This window comes from Manacus candei, unplaced genomic scaffold (genome assembly GCF_025592945.1).
Source record: "Manacus candei isolate 608988 ecotype Guabito, Panama unplaced genomic scaffold, ASM2559294v1 h1tg000150l, whole genome shotgun sequence".
NCBI classification, from domain to species: Eukaryota; Metazoa; Chordata; class Aves; order Passeriformes; family Pipridae; genus Manacus; species Manacus candei.
This window is the reverse complement of record NW_026138198.1, coordinates 764,483-779,806: the sequence shown is the minus strand read 5'-3', so window position 1 is coordinate 779,806 and position 15,324 is coordinate 764,483. Positions and strand designations below refer to the sequence as shown.

The 15,324-nt window shown below is 53.7% G+C and overlaps 1 protein-coding gene across 9 annotated transcripts in view; it reads right to left on the bottom strand.

Moving 5' to 3' along the window:
- The window catches only part of TRIM9 (tripartite motif containing 9), a 64,250-nt gene that overhangs the window by 6,529 nt on the left and 42,397 nt on the right, over positions 1-15,324 (bottom strand). Inside the window, exons 4-10 of one of the 9 annotated variants that reach the window (XM_051772133.1) lie at positions 13,271-13,381; positions 12,608-12,761; positions 10,418-10,575; positions 8,972-9,110; positions 4,359-4,547; positions 1,899-1,940; positions 776-799 (exon numbers count right to left, since the gene is read on the bottom strand). In XM_051772133.1, coding sequence (XP_051628093.1) covers positions 776-799; positions 1,899-1,940; positions 4,359-4,547; positions 8,972-9,110; positions 10,418-10,575; positions 12,608-12,761; positions 13,271-13,381 — 817 coding nt within the window. The other 8 variants (XM_051772134.1, XM_051772136.1, XM_051772135.1 and 5 more) reach the window with 8 other exon arrangements.

Sequence of the window (15,324 nt, the reverse complement as noted above, 5' to 3'; positions counted from 1 at the left end):
CCTGCAGGATCCTTGAGATCTCCTAAAATTTGGCCCTAGCAGGAGACATGAGATACCAGAGAGGTCTCCAGGCTCTATCTAACATAGAATTATGGAATGGTTTGGGTTGGAAGGGACCTTAAAGCCCAGCTCCTTCCAACCCCCCACCATGGGCAGGGACACCTCCCACTAGACCAGGCTGCTCCAAGCCCTGCCCAACCTGGCCTTGGACATAACTTTTACAACTAAGAGCTGGGTACTCCTCCAGCAGTTTGCAGGGTCAGGTCAGTGTGGGAAGGGGGCTGAGGATCAGCAGATAAACTCTGTGTGTGTGTATTTGAGGGCTGTTTTTGGGAACCAAAAGCACGCAGAAAGGCCTACATCGACAGAGATGCCACGTCACACCAGGAAACCTCCCTGCCGAGCAACGAGCCACACGCAAGACAAGAGCCAGATCATGGGAAGGCTAGAAAACACCTCAAACCCCTCCAGGACTCAGTACAGCTGCTGGTTTAAATGCTGACAGTCTGACAGATAACAGTGTCACATCCTCGACACGGCAGAGGGACACAAGCCACCAGCCCGGCTCCCCCCCGGTGGTTTTCTCCGGCAGTCACCGAAACGCGAAGTGACACATCCACAAAACAACTCTGACGGCTGCGGGAGGGAACACGGCTTGAAAAATAAAGCACTCTGGTGAGACTGATTCACTGGTTTATTGGAGTTCCACAGGACAGGTCACATGCAACGCGGGCGCCCCCGGGGCCGCCACCCGACACAGCCCCCCCGGCCGTACCTGCCACCATTTTTTTAATGTCAACTGTGGTCATTCCCAGGGAAAGGCATGCGGGAGAGAAAACAGCACGTCAGGTCGGGTGAGGGAAGGAAGGAGAAACCGCTCCTGCTTGTCTGTGTCTCCAGCCAGAGCAGGGAACTTTCAGGGTTTTGCATCAGGGTGGGGCGAGGTGGCACAGAGATGGGCTCGGGCTGCGAGCTGGGGCAGGGTGGTTGGCACGGTGATGAAGGAATCCCATGGGGATGGGGACTCCTTCTCCCAGGGGGATGAACAAGACTGACCCTGCAGGCAGTCTGAAGAGGACAGGCAAGCAGCAACCACCTTGTTTTAATTAGCTGCAGAGGGGCTAATTGCCTCACCAGCATTTGGCCCATGTTCAAGTGCCCTTAGTGAACGGGAATATGTATTGTTTTAGAGTTACTGAACCATGGAATGGTTTGGGATGGAAGGGACCTTAATGACCATCTAGTTCCAACCCCCCTGCCATGGGCAGGGACACCTTCCACTAGATCAGGTTGCTCCAAGCCCCATCCAACCTGGCCTTGGACACTTCCAGGGATCCAGGGGCAGCCACAGCTTCTCTGGGCAACCTGTGCCAGGGCCTCCCCACCCTCACAGTAAGCAATTCCTTCCCAATATCCCATTTAACCCTGCTCTCTGGCAGTTTAAAAGAGCAGGAGGAGAGCAGTAGGATCAGTTCTTAATTACAGAGCCACTTCCAGAGCACTGACCTCAGGCTTCTCTTTAAAACCATACGGGAGAAAAACTTAAAAATGTCTTTACATCTTACACCAATCACCACTCTCCCTCCAAATATGCCTCCTGCCCAGGGCAGTGGTAGAGCCCCCATCCCTGGAGGGATTTAAAAGCCATGTGGATGTGGCACTTGGGGATATGGGTCAGTGGTGGCCTTGGTAGTGCTGGGGGAACGATGATCTTAGAGGGCTTTTCCAACCTTAACGATTCCATGATTCTCTGACAATCCCAGAGTGCTCTGCAAAGCAGGGTGTGAGAGCAAGAAATGCTGCTCGGTCGCCAAAGAAAAGTTAAAAGATTAAAAAGCAAAAAAAAAAGATGAAGCAACACTCAGTAGGTGCCAGTTAATTGTAATAAAGATACTTGCCTAATTGAGAGTAAGGCGATCCTTGTGTGTCAAAATTGCATCCTATAAAGAGATACTACATTTCACACATCACAGCTGAGGAACAACAAGCACCTGACAAACACTTGGGAGCATTTAATCATTAACTAAGCGTCCAGCAGCCACAGGAGGCCTGATTCATTAAAAGCCAGAGGGCACGAGAGGAGCCACAAACACAACACGTGAGTTTATGGGTGGACTGTGACCTGATTCCTCAGGACACCCAGTTGTTCAGCTTTTCTCCAGAGAAAGAAGCAGGAAGTTTTAGCCTTGGTGGAGTATCTTGGCTGCTTGGTAAATATTCTCAAGATTGACTGAAAAACCACTCCTTGGAGGAGAGGGACTGAGCAAAGAGCAGCCACTGGTGTGTCCAGTGGATAGGGAGCACTGAGCTTTTCCAGGCTGCCTTCCTGGAGGATATGTTGTCTGGGCAAGAGTGGAGAAGGAAAGGGGGTCCCTGGGGGCAGAAGGGCAAAGGACACCAGGCTATGCATCAACTGCATGGGCAGGATGTGTTGGGGTGCCCTTTATCCTCCTGTGCCTGACTGATGGCTGCAAATACCTCTGGAGAGCTGGGATGCAGCAAAGGACTGGTTCAGGGGCTTGTCCTGATCCAGGGGCTCGTCCTCACCAGGTGGAGAGGACAACACGAAGCCCCATGTTGGCGCTGCACGGAAGAGCACTCACCAAAGGTTCTGGATTTCAAGGACACCCTGTGGAGCCCTGTGACTGGTTTTCCCCCCTCCTGACATGCCTGCTGGTGGGAAAGCCCCTGGCTGTGGTTGTGCTCCGTGCCGTGCTCGCGTGGCACCTCCCGAGGCTGTTTTAATGAATCGTGCCCCCTGCCCCTGCTCAAAAAGTGCTTTTCAAGGTCTCTGCCCATCGTTGTGGTCTGAGCTCTTGTGAGGGAGCCCATCTTGGTGTTCAGGGCCCTGTGTTGCCCTGTCCCCCCCACCCCACCCCAGAGTGTGGCTGCAGAGGGTCCACACTGCCCACACAGGTACCCCCTCGCGGCCAGTGCGGTGGTCTGGGAACACTGGACACAAAGGAAGGAACATTCCTAACAAAAAAACAGCGTTGAAGCCATCAGCTCACAGCAGCAGGATGAGAAATAAAACACAAAAAGCACAAAGAAAAGAAAGTTTGCAGGGTCCCCCCCCCGGTTATTCTGGCAAGGGTCATGCTGCAGCATTCCTCATTCCGTGTTATGGGATGGAAACCAAACGATCGGGGGCCCCCATTCTTCCCGGGCTTAGGCCAGAGGAAGGCGGGAATTGCGCCGTTGGAGCGGTGTAAATCCGGAGCGGCGGAAGAATCAGGGCCCAGGATCTTTAGCAAAGGAAGATGTGCAGAGACTGGTTAGAAAACGGCTCCGAGAGATCCCTGTGCCTGCGGCTCCTCGCTGGCTGCCCGAAACCATCCCTCGTTCTGCCTGACCTGCCTGCGTCCCACCACAGCCCAGGATTTCGGGAACAGGGCGGGAAGCCAAGCGCTTGTGTGGGGGCTGCCAGATGAGCGAGGCATCACAGGAGTGGTGTCCTCTGCTCTGCAGAAAACAAGGCTTTGGTACAGTCATGTCTGGCTTTGGAAAAGCCGAGCCCAGTGCTCAAAGCTGAGCGGATGCAAGCCCATGTCTTCAGGGTCCTAAGCTGGGCTGTGAGCTGGCCTGAGCTGGAATCAGAGAGTCCCAGACTGGTTTGGGTTGGGGGGACTTAAAATCATCTTGTTCCAACCCCCTGCCATGGGCATGGACACCTTCCCCTATCCCAGGTTGCTCCAAGCCCTGTCCAACCTTGAACACTTGCAGGCACGGGGAGTCCACAACCTCTCTGGGCAACAAGTTAGACCTTGCCTTCATCCAGATTTGCTTCTTGCTTAAGAAGGGTTTAGATTTAATCAACCAAACTGATTTCACAGACCGAATCTTACAGCAGAGGCTGTGCCTCCTGGCTGTATAGGGAAAACAAACCATCAGGGTGTTCCCACAGCTTTCTCCCAGGGAAGGTCCCTTGACACAAGATCAACGCAAACTAGAGATGAGGGATCTCTTAGTGGAAGGTGTCCCTGCCTGTAGCAGAAGGTCAGAACTGGATGGTCCTTAAGGTCCCTTCCAACCCAAACCAGTCTGGAATTCTATGATCTGCTTTGCCGGCTGTGCCGAAGGGTTCAGCAACGCCCTGCCAAGAACAGCACCCACATGAGGAGTTACTGTGCTGCTCCATCACCCCAAACTGCCCACATACAGACGAAAACACCACAAGAACTAGGCCACCAGAACCCCCCTCGGCGGCAGGAGCAGGCCAGTGACAAACAGAAAGAATTCCCCCTGCCATCCATCCGCATGTCATGGGAAAAACAAACACAACGGAACAGAACAAACAGATAGTTTGGAGATGCCCAGAAGCACAGACCAAGAGGAAACGCCAGAGGTGCTCAGCTCACCGGCTGAATTCAGGGACTGTAAGGAAGAATGCAAGCTCAGCTGGTGGGCCGAAGATCTTAGCTCAAAGTAGGATCTCCCCGAGAAGCTGGGTTGCAGGTTAAGGGTGGAGGAGAAAGGACTCATTCTACGAAGCTGCGATCTTTCCAAAGGCACTGGAAAAGGGAGGGTCTGTTCTTCTGACTGCGTGTCTAAATAGTAAGATCAACGCAAACTAGAGATCAGAAACGGGCTCTCTGCTCTGGACGGCGTCGCTCCATCGCCCGAGCCCGGATCCTGGAGCAGAGCACAGACGCTCCGGCACCGCGCGGATCCTGCTCCGGCGCGTGGGGCGGGAATGTCTGGGGCCGTGCAACCCAGCCAGGCCCTCCAGGGCAGCCTTGCCTGGCAGCACCGGCAAGAAAAACGCATTCATCTTCAAAATTCCCATGTCAGCGTGACAAATTCAATAGGTTTTTTTCGTTAAAGGGGGTCCTGCACCTCTTCACAGTAACGCACCTAAAAAAATTCACAGGTTACCATGCACACTCCCCATCGTGCTCTTCATACATCTCACACCTTTCTGCGCACAATAACGGTGGAAAAAATCAGTTGGTAACACTGAAAAGGCATTTTGCAGGGCTGTACTAAGCTCTGTCACCCTGAAGAGCCACCAAGCACCCACCTTACTCAAAGGTTGTTCGGGATGTTGTGTTCTTGGTATCCCTTTGTACCTGTCAAAACACATCTGAGCCTTACAGTAAGAATTTAACTCATGGGATTCACAGAAAAATGTCAGAGTAGAGGGAACCCCTCGGGTCATCTGTTTTCACACACGGTCACCTCCTGCAACTTCTTCCCTAGCCTTGTCTAGGGATATGTCAACATGAAAACATGGAATCCACCATCCACACATTCGAATTCCCGGTACACTGAATATCCCCAGCCTTCCTATCTCAGCTGTGAATAAGGATTGAGGTGGAAAGCACGTTAAAACAGGTAAAAAGGGAACGTCTCTTTGCCCAGTGGGTTGTAACTTCTGCTGCTGCGGCCGAGGCTGTGGAGGCAAAGGATGTCAAGTGGGGTCAGGCATGGGTTACGTAAATTATTGCAAAACAGGTCAAAAAACAGAGCTCAAGCTTAGGGAAGGGCGGGCTCTAAGGCCTCCCAAGAGTGAGAGGAGCTACTACCATGAGTAGCCACCCTCATGGCTCCCCCTAATTAGCACCCTATAGCTCCTTGGAGGCTGTTTCCCCTTGGATTTTCACCCCTTTCCAAGAGCTGCCAGTTAAAAAGCCCTGGCTGCTGCTGAGGGTCATTCCATGAGCGGTCAGGAATTTGAAGCTGGGCTCTAAATGAGGAGATGGGTTTGAAAGAAGAAAAAAGAAGAGGGGCTTGACTATGCTGGGGAAGGGAGGTGGAAGCTCTGGGCCTGGGGAGCAGGCAGGGACAGTCCCCTCTTCTCCATCTCCACCTGGGATGAGTTGGTCCTTCATCACATGGAGAAGCACCACACTGGAAGTACTCAGAAGCATCTCAGAAACCTGTGTAGAGAAAAGCAGCCCAGCAGCCAGCCCACCTGCAGACTCCAATCTCTTAGGAAGGTCTCTTAAGTCAGCAGGAGACTGACCAGAACCTGGAAAATCTGCTGGATGAGGGAAGATCAGGAGTGCAGGGGCTGCCCAGCTCAGGGAGGAGGAGGCTGGGGGAGACCTGAGGTCTCCCAGGGGTGAGGAGAGCCAAGCAGTGCTGCCACTGGCCAAGCTTTTGGGAGATGTCTGTGCCCCGGGACAGGCTCACCTTGCAAAACTCCTCCCAGACTGATTTCCCAGCCTACAGCTGGACTTCATCCAGGAGCTTGTGTAACAGAGAGATTAAGGCAGGTCTCACATGGCAGAGCCTTGGAGCCTTTGGCTAAGATGTGACAGGGTAGGAGGCACTCCTAGGGCTGATGTGAAACAGCCTGACATCAGCTCAGCAGAGGACACGGTTCAAGGAAAAGAACTTTGCCTTCAGCCCTTCCTCCCATTTGCCCATGCTGATGATGGGGATCTTCACCCCTGGGAAGCTCCAGCATGTGGGAAGGGCTCTGGGGCACTGCCCTTCTCCCAACCAGGAACCACCTTGTCCTGCTGGTGGCACCAAGAACCAGCTTTGAAGAGTGAACTGTAATACTTTCCTTTGGGATGAGCAGAAGATGTCCCACACCACGGGCTGGGAAGATGTTCTTGCTGTAACCTGTGCATGTGCCATCTTCCCATGGGATGGGATATTCCCATCAGTGCTGCCTGGCTCCCCTTGGCTGTTTGGCTGGGCAGGACCACAGAGCCCCAGACACAACTTTACCCTCTTCTCAACCTTGTTCTCTTCAGATTCTGAGGCCCTGCAAGGTGTCTCACATTCCCCACTCTGCCACCCATTTCACTGCTCACTGAAGGAAGAACAGACTCCAGTTCCCTTCCACAGGATCTCATGGGCCAGGACTAGAAACCAGCTTTTAAATAAAGAATTCCTCACAGCCACTTACAGCAGGACAGCCACGTTCCAAGAAATGTTCTCTTTGCATCGAGCCCGTCTCTCCTTTTGTCCCCTCTTCCCACACGAGCTCTTTGCAGGAAGCTGCAGAGCTCAGCTGAAGGGGAAAGCTAAGCCTGCTTCAGACAAAATAGCTCTTAAAAGGCCTTGATGCTGCTGTAAAAGCCAGAAATAAAAGCCCAACCTTAAGAGAGAGCTGCGACGTGCGAGCTCTATTCAACGAGTCCCTCGGATATCCGGAAGCTGCACACAGATGTAATTTATTTCTCTTTGAATCCTAAAAGCTCAGACGGCCTCTAAGAGCACAAAATGCTCCAGGCCCATTTGACTTTTCCTCCTTCTTTCTTCCTGTGCTGGAACAACAAATGCAAAAGCCCATTCAAGTGAAAAGGCTGAATGCAGCAAACTTTCATCCTGGTGCTCTGGAGAGTGGAACTTCCCTCTGCTCCACAGACCAAGCACCAGCCCCAAGCACGGCCCTGCTGGGACCAGGAACAGCTGTTTTCTCCCAGATGCCTTCCTATTTTGGAGCTGAGCTTGGGCTTGACTTGGGAGCGAGAACACCTATGAGAGGAAGGCAGAGCTGGGAAGATCATAGTGGGGACCCTGCAGACTCCTGGCTGGGGATGACTTAAAGCCCAGCCGGTTTTGGTGAGGGAATTGTGTCTCAAATGGGCCTTACAAGACACAAACGGGATGAGAAGCCAAAGCTCTGCTGTCTCCTGCCAAGGCTGGTGAAGCTGGGTAGTGAAGTGGGTGAGAACTGTTGACCTTCAGGCTTTGGTGGAGGTCCTGGCCACCCCAGCATGGGGCTGGACCTGGGCTGTCCCATCCCCAGGAATGCTGAGGTTTCCTGGACGCTTCCTGGCGCTCAGCTGTGCAAACTCTCATGCTGACGTGTGAAGTGGCAGAAGTGCCAAGGCCTTTGTGCCTGTGATCTGAGTTTCCTGCCTCTCCTCTGAGAAGGTTTGTCACAGATTTGCTCTTCACTCTACCTCTGCAACATGTGAGTGAGTCCCATTCCTTGCTGAGCTGCCCACGCATCCAAGCCTGGCACATTTTCTTTCCAAACTGGAATGGTTATCTCCTGCAGATAAGTGCAGGCAGCAAAAGAAATGCTCAGAGTAGCCTTGCTCTGCTTTTGTCTTCTACTTTCTCAGCAGAAAACCCATTTTCCTCCTTTCTCATAGCCACCAGTGATGTTCTGTGGCAGGAAAGCTCTTGCCCTCCTTTCACCCCACGAGCTGTGTGTGCTCCCTTCTGATCCCAGCTGCCAGCCAGCTGGATGCTGCCCTGAAAGAAGTCCTCACAAGGCTTGGAAAAGAGACATTTTAGTCTGGGAGTAAGGAAAAGGGATTCCACCAAGCGTGGAAAACTCCCAGGGAGGGGTTTTGTGCCTGGCAGTGAGGCTGTGGGGCAGCAGACATGCTAGTGGGGGCTGATCCCTTCCTCCACAGCTGCTTCCGACTCCCACCTCGGACGCAGCCCCGCCACTCTCCACCTGCATGGCAGAAATAAGCCAATTTTCCGCACTGGATTAAGGGCCTGGTGTGACAAATGTACTTAAAGCCAGACAGGGAGACTCCTCTGCAGCCTGCAAGGGGAGTGTTTAATATTCCCTCTGAGCTCCTGCTGCTGTGGGGGTGATGCAGACGATGCTGGCGGGGCTGGCTGTGCATCCCTGGGTCTGGAAGGACACCCACGTGGCTCTGTGGTCCCTCTGCTCCCTGTCCTGCACTTCCAGGGGCTGAATCCTGTGGTTCCAGCCATGCACAGCCCTCAGGAGCAACGCTGACAGTGTTTTGTTTTAAATGGGATTAATGAAAACATCCGAGCTTCCCTTTGTGCTGCATAACCCCAAATTTAAATACCTCTCACCGCACCTCCCCAGAGAACACTCCCTGCAAAGGAAAGGGGGTGAGACAGAAGTTTGGGCACTGTTTCAGGCTCCTGGCACCCCCTTTCCCCCATGGTCAGCGCTGGCTTTCCCGCAGGGAGTGCTCAGGTACTGGAGCACCAGCAGAGCTAAGCTGGGGTGTGCTGGAGGCTGCGTGTGAGCGGTGTCCGAGCGCTCCGGGCTGGAGCTGCTGCAATTCCTTACCCTCGGATGTCTGGAGCACCAGGGTCTTGCTGTAGGGGCTGACTCCTGACTTGTTGAAGGCCTTGACCCGGGCGCTGTAGGTGCTGTTGAAGTGCAGCCCGTCCACCGTGCACATGGTCTCCTTGCCCACGTACACCTCCTGCAAGGCAACCACGGTCAGTGCCCACACTCTGGAGTCCCAGGGCTGGGAGAACAGCTCCTGGAGGTCGGGATGCACGGGATTCAGCCCTGCTCTGCGACCTGGGGGAGACTTGTGAGCACTATATGGCTAAAGCAGAGCAGATTGACCCTGTGATTTGTTCCTTGACATGTGTTTGGGCTGCAGCACCAGCAGTGTGGGCAACAGGGGAGGGGGGGATCCTGCCCCTCTGCTCTGCTCAGGTGAGATCCACCTGGAATGCTGCACACAGCTCTGAGGCCCCCACATCAGAAGGATGTGGAGCTGCTGGAGCAAGTCCAGAGGATGTCATGGAGATGCTCCAAGGGCTGGAGCCTTTTTGCTCTGGAGACAAGCTGGGAGAGCTGGGGGGGTTCACCTGGAGAAGAGAAGGCTCCAGGGAGACCTGAGAGCCCCTTCCAGTGCCTAAAAGTGCCTCTCCAAGAGAGCTGGAGAGGGACTTAGAACAAGAGCCTGGAGGGACAGGACAAGGGGGAATGGCTTCAAACTGCTAGAGGGCAGGAATAGATGGGATATTGGGAAGGAATACTATCAGAGGCAAGCACTGAGCCTTGGTCTCCCCACACCCAGCCTCCTGCTCCCTTCTCTCTCCAGATCCCACCCATGTCACCTCTCTTCCACCCGGACTCTGCTCTGGCTCCTGCCTGCCTGAGTTTTCTGTGGATGAATTCAGAGCACCATGGGCTGGTCCCTGTGCCTGCCCTGGGTGGATGTGAACACGCCAGGATAATTATCAGCGTGTCGGATCAGAGAAAAATCATATTTTAATTGTGTAATTACAGCAATTTAAAAGCCCTTGGGCCTGAAACACCTCTGTGCTTGCTGGCAGCTGGCAAAGCATGAAGTTTTCACAGCAATTAGCATACCTTGCATGAAATATTCAGCAACCTAAAAATATGGAGGTTCATACAATCATGGAATACCAGAATGGTTTGGGTTGGAAGGGGGACCTTAAAGATCATGTTTTTCCACCCCCTGCCACAGGCAGGGACACCTTCCACTAGCCCAGGTTGCTCCAGCCTGGCCTTGGACACTTCCAGGGATCCAGGGGCAGCCACAGCTTCTCTGGGCAACCTGTCCCAAAGCCTCCTCACCCTCACAGCCAGGAATTCCTTCCCAATATCCCAAATGGCAGTGGGAAGCCATTCCCGTTTCCAGGGAACAGGGGACTTGCAAGAAGTCCGAGGAACTCTGAGGTCACTTCACGGCAGGGAAATACCAGAGACAGGAGCATCCCCTTCCCTCTGGGACCTGCTCCGAGCACTCACCCTGAACTGGCCGCCGTTCCCATCATCCAGCTCCAGGATGTATCCTTCCACCTGCACCGTGGACAAGGGGGGCTGCTTCCAGGACAGGGTGGCACTGTTGTTGTGGGTGCAGCACTCCTCCAGCTGCAGGATCGGCGGGGCCGGCACTGGGGAGGAAACTAAACCCAAATCAGTGGAACCCTGGCTGCTGGCACCACACGGGGGGAGGAGGAGGAGGATGCATTTATTGGGATGCACTTATTGCCTGGCTGTGAAGGCAGCACTAGGGGTGTAACTGTGGCCTGGAGGGTGTGAGGTGGAAAGGAAGCAGAAAGGACTCCGAATTCCTCCACCTCACAGCCTGCTGAAGCTGAGGTTTCCCCAGAGCTTCTCTGGTTTATTCTTGTTTTCTAATTAATTTGGGGGAATTTTGGCAGCACAGCAATACACCTGATATAGAGAAGCCAATCCCAAACCTGGGACACTCTCCCAAAGCTCCACAGAGCCCTGAGTGGCTCTGCTTTTCCATTAAATAAATTCACTGTAACAAAAAGGAGAGGACCTGAAGCTGAGGGGCTGAGTACCCCCTATGGCTCCCATCAGCTACACAGGGGACAGAAAGGACTCCCAGGTTTTTTTCTGCTGTGTTTGGGAATCTCCATGTGTGTCATGCAGTCCTGTCTCTGACCCCACGCTCTGAAAAGCACGGAAGGGTGACAGCATGACAGGGAAGGGAGGTGTCCACTGACACATCTCCTCTCAACAGAGCTGCTCCTCCACCATCCTCATCCTCACTGCCCAAAGTGACAAGAGCCAGGGACAACAGAGAATCCAGACAAGATGTGGAGGAGAGCCATGGATGCCTGGGAGAAAAAAGATGGACTTGCTGGCAAAGGCTCAGCTTTCCCCCGCTGTGACTCCTCCACCTCCTGGGCTGGACCCTCAGGAACTGCCAGGCTACCTGTTCCTCACCCTTCATCAAGACCTCAGGTGTTGCCCTCCCTCCCCCAGTGCTGCAACACAGATTTGGGATCCAAACCCCACCTTCTGCTGGTCTAAAAAAACCAACAACTTATTTCCACGGCGAGGGTGAGCTGAGAGGAGGAGGGAGATGATGAGAGGAGGGTGGGCGGCTAAACCAGCAGCAGATTTGCTCTTATTAATTAAAAATAACCCTCTGGGCTAAATTGCAGGAAGGGAGGGCTAATGTAAAATAGCAATCCAGCCCTCCCTGGGCTTGCTACCACAAAATATCACTGACATTTCAAATTAACAGCCGGGCTAACGATGAGCAACCACGAGCAGCCACGGCCCCTCCTCACTGCTGCAAAGGCCAGCAGGGCCACGATCTGAAGATGCTCATTATTGTGACAGAGGAGCCCTGTGGTCATCAGCCTTCCTCTCCCTGACCACTGAGACACGCTGGGGTGTGCAAACAGCTCCCAAGCCAGGAATTCCAGCTGTGATGGGAATGAAGAGCCGGGACAGACCTGCAGCTGGTGGCCCTTTCCCCATGCAACTCATCTGCACCAGCTGAAGGTACAGCCCATGTTCAATGTCCTCCTGAGCTTCCCTGTGTGTCCACAGCCCTTTTTGCGCCTTCTTCAGCTTCCCTGGGCTTGCTAAATCCCAAATTGCTCACAGGTTGCAGCAGCTCTTGGTGGTACAGGAGAGTGAGCACAGAGGGAACGGAGAACAGGGAGGAAATTTAAACCAAAAGGAAGGTCCAAACCAACAGCGAGGAGAGGGGAGGGAGAGGAGTCCCCAAGCTGAGTGACGTGGCTCTGTGTGCTTAGAGGGACATCTGGTCCATGCCAGATGCTGCTCAGCACTGAGTGAGTGTGGGTATGTGAGCAGAGCTTTGGGAACAGCTTTGTGCTGTTCCCAAGATACACGTCCCAACCTGCAGAGCACTTTCTATTGCACTTTTTAATGCACTAATAACTTTCTAATGCACTAGGACTGCTTTTCCAGGCAAAGCCAAGTTCCAGGCACCCTAGTTTGGCAGACAGGTGCCCAGGGACCTGAGACAGGGAGGCAGATGGTCGGCCCAGGGGTGGAAAACACACAGGAACAGGCATAACTCTGGGTCTGGGGTGCCCAGTCTTGCTGGAAGAAGGTGAGAAACTCTTCTCTCCTGCCCCTTCCCTTTGAGGAGCTGCGTGGAATGGGAAGACATGGGCTTCTGAAAGGCATTGGAAATATCCTTACCTTTCATCTGGACAAAGTCCAGCTGGTGGATGGACTGGAGCAGAGGGGCGTTGTCGAGGTTCAGGTCGAAGTCCGTGGTCATGCGGGGGGTGAGTGTCCCCTTTCCCCACTGGTCCTCGGTCAGGTGCACTCTCCTGATGAGAGCATCGGAGATCTGGGGACAAGAAACATCCTCAGCCACCATGGATCACTGGGATGTGTGCTGTGCCGTGCCCCTGCCCTGCTCTCCTCCCTCCCTCTGCCTCCCAAAGGCTGGGATGTCACACGTGGTTTCCAGCATCGCCCTGCCCTGCAGGCTCAGTTGGCAGAGGGAACCCAGGGGCTCTGGGGATTATTTAAAGGCAGGGTCTGGTACCAAAGGGACCAGCCCAGGAATGAGCAGTGGGATGCAGTTCCCAAGGGCTGTTATGCTGGTCTCCTAATGGAGAGCCACGAGGCAGCACGTTCTGATCCCTGCTCCAGAGAGACACCACCCACCACCTCCTGCTAAATCCCAAATTTATCCCCAAAACCTTCTGTTCCTCCAGTCAGGGTAAGAAACATCCCTACCCTGTTCCTGCTGCAAACCTGGAGGTGATGAGAGTCTGGCCCTTGATTTTACGGCTGGAAAAGCCAGGACAGCCTCTTACCCTCGGCCCTGCAGCGCCTTTCCCGCTCACCAACCTGCAGGAACCCGCTGGGATCGTTCTCCTTGATGACCTCCAGGCAATATTCCATCAGGCCCGTGGTCTGGCGCAGCTTCACCGTGCAGTGGGAGATCTGGTCCCGCACCACCTGTGAGGGGACAGGGAGAGAAAGGGGGGCTCAGCTCTCCTTGGGGTTTTGGGAGATGGGGAGCCAAAGGGCTTCGGTGCTGTGCGGGCACAGGGATGGGGTCAGGGCATGTGAAGGGAGACAGAGACTCAGGGGAACAGAAAAAGGCAGAACTGGCCAAGGCTCTGAATTCTAGATCTTTGAAAACCTGGTGAACAACAACAGAGAATCCCAGAATGGTTTGGGTTGGAAGGGACCTTAAGGACCATCTTGTCCACCCCTCTGCCTGGGCAGGGACACCTTCCACTCTCCCAGGTTGCTCCAAGCCCTGTCCAACCTGGCCTTGGACACTTCCAGATGGGGAGTCCACAATCTCTCTGGGTAACCTGTTCCAACAAGCCTTATTTAGCTCAAAATTATTAACCCACTATTCAAAGCAGTAGGACAGTTCCACGCCCTGTCTTTAATTAAGACAGCTTCCAAATGATAGCTTATGAGATTCCTGCAAAGAAAATGCCCACTTCCATAGACACACAAGTGCCCTATCCATCCTTGGCATGGAGCTGGGTTGTGGGGTTGGCTCTGTACCCAACACTACCTGGATAAGGACCCTGGTAATTTGGTATTTCCAAGAGGAATGAACACACCACCTCCCCCAGCTGCAGCTCTAAGGATCTGTCTGAGATGCCCATACTGCAGAACTGCCTCATTTTCTCCACCTCAGGGGCAGAGAAGTGCCAGGGAGAGGAGATAAATAAATCCTGCTGGCCTTTGGCTGGGCTCCCTACAGCACACAGAGCTCTGCCTGGGGTTGCCCAGGTTGCACACTAAGGCACATCTTCTCGCAGCCACGGCTGGTTCCCCAAGGGATCACATTCCAGCATCCCAGCAGAGGAGCACAAGTGTGTTTACTGGTGCCTGAGGGCTCTGCTGATGTTCCCAGAAGCACAGCAGGCAGGAAAGGGTTCAGGCTGGATACCACAAGGGTGTATTTGAAGGTTGGCTGGTCCTTCATGTTGAATCCCACACTCGGTGTCAGGAGCATTTCTGCCACTGGAGATTGGCAGAGCAGCTCAGGAAGAGAAATTTGATGCTCAGAGGGACATGCTCATGACAGATAATTCCTTTTTTTTTCCCCTGGAAGAGCTTTAAAGCTGTGTAAAGTTCTCCACTGGCACTGAACAAAGCTGTGCAGCTCAATGGAGCACAGATATTTGGGGTGTCACAGGGAAGGTGAGCTTTGCATCAGCATCTGCAGCTGGGAAAAGCTGCAGTGGCCAGGGATGAAGGGAGCACAGTGCCCATGTGCCCACTGCTCCACAGGCACAGGAGCAGCTCCTCCTGTGAGCATCCCCACAGCATCCCTGTCTGAGGGATGGGGAGGTGGAATGAAGCACGTGTCAGGCTCCTGCAGTGAATGAACCTGGGCTTTGAGGGGGGAGACGACACCTGCAGGCCAATCAATCCCATCACGTGTTGTTTAATTACAATTTAATCACCTCTGCTCAATCACTGAGCAGGAAGAAAAGAATTACCAGCCTTGCAACTTAGAATCACAGAATCATTCAGGTTGGGAAAACCCTCTGAGATCGAGTCCAACCATCCCCCAGCACTGCCAGGGCCACCACTGACCCATGTCCCCAAGTGCCACATCCACAGGGCTTTGAAATCCTTCCAGGGATGGGGACTCCACCACTGCCATGGGCTGGACAACCCCTTCCATGAAGAAATTTCCCCTAATATCCAACCTAAACCTCCCCTGGTGCAGTCTGAAGCTGTTTCCTCTCCTCCTGTCGCTTCTACCTGGGGAGACTTGAGACAACACATCATCTCCTGTAAAATGCCACGAACCAGTCTCTGAGATGGTTCCAGATTTTTAGGGAGTAGCCACTCCTTGCTGCTTGCAGCAGCCTGGTGTTGCCAGGCTGTGGCAGAGGGAGGCTGGAGCAAGCCCAGGCTACGGG